Source organism: Eimeria mitis, genomic scaffold (assembly GCF_000499745.2).
Source record: "Eimeria mitis Houghton genomic scaffold, Emh_scaff2654, whole genome shotgun sequence".
Classification (NCBI taxonomy): domain Eukaryota; phylum Apicomplexa; class Conoidasida; order Eucoccidiorida; family Eimeriidae; genus Eimeria; species Eimeria mitis.
Window position 1 is genome coordinate 5,674 of NW_013570997.1, and position 828 is coordinate 6,501.

At 57.2% G+C, this 828-nt stretch overlaps 1 protein-coding gene across 1 annotated transcript in view; it reads left to right on the forward strand.

The window, feature by feature from the left end:
* The window catches only part of EMH_0056880 (uncharacterized protein), a gene marked incomplete at both ends in the record, with an annotated part of 3,711 nt that extends 3,616 nt beyond the window's left edge, over window positions 1–95 (forward strand). The window contains 1 exon segment of the mRNA XM_013497408.1: window positions 1–95. Within this exon segment, the coding sequence (XP_013352862.1) occupies window positions 1–95 (95 nt within the window).
* Window positions 96–828: the final 733 nt, after the last annotated feature.

Genomic DNA, 828 nt, shown 5'->3' on the forward strand with positions numbered 1-828 from the left:
GCAGCAGCAGCAGCAGCAGCAGCAGCAGCAGCAGCGCCCCAGCCGCTCAACGCAGCAGCACCAACGGCCACGCGGGGTGCCTGCTCTGCCTCTGAGGCGACTGCTACGCTAAACACAAACAGCAGCAGCAGCAGCAGCAGCTGCTGCTGCTGCTGCTGCAGCAGCAACTGCAGCAGCAGCAGCAACTGCAGCAGCAGCAGCAACTGCAGCAGCAGCAGCAACTGCAGCAGGAGCAACTGTAGCAGCAACTGCAGCGGCACAAACTGCAGCAACAGCAACTGCAGCAGCAGCAACTGCAGCAGCAGAAACTACAGCAGCAAGTGTAGCAGCAGCAGCAACTATAACAGCAGCATCTACAGCAGCAGCAACTGCAGCAGCAGCAGCAAGCGCAGCAGCAACGCAGCACCCGAATACACAGCAGCAGCAAAAGCAGCAACAGCAGAAGCAGCAACACGAAAGAGCAATTAAAACATTTAACGCATTGCCGTCCCCAGGCTGCAGCAGCAGCAGCTCTTGCTGCTGCTGCTGCAGCTGCTGCTGCAGCTGCTGCTGCTGCAGCTGCTGCTGCTGCAGCAACTCGTGCTACAGTTTAGTGTAATGTGGGGTGTACGTACACCTCAACAACCATTAACATCAGCAGCAGCCTGTAGAGCACTGCAGCAGTTGCTGCTGCTCCTGCAGCTGCTGCAGCAGCAGCTGTTGCTGCTACTACCGACACTAACAGCAGCAGCAGCAGCAGCAGCAGTTGCTGCTGCTGCTGCTGCTGCTGCTGCTGCTGCTGCTGCAGGATTTATTATTCTTTAACAGCAACGAGATGCATGTAAGGAT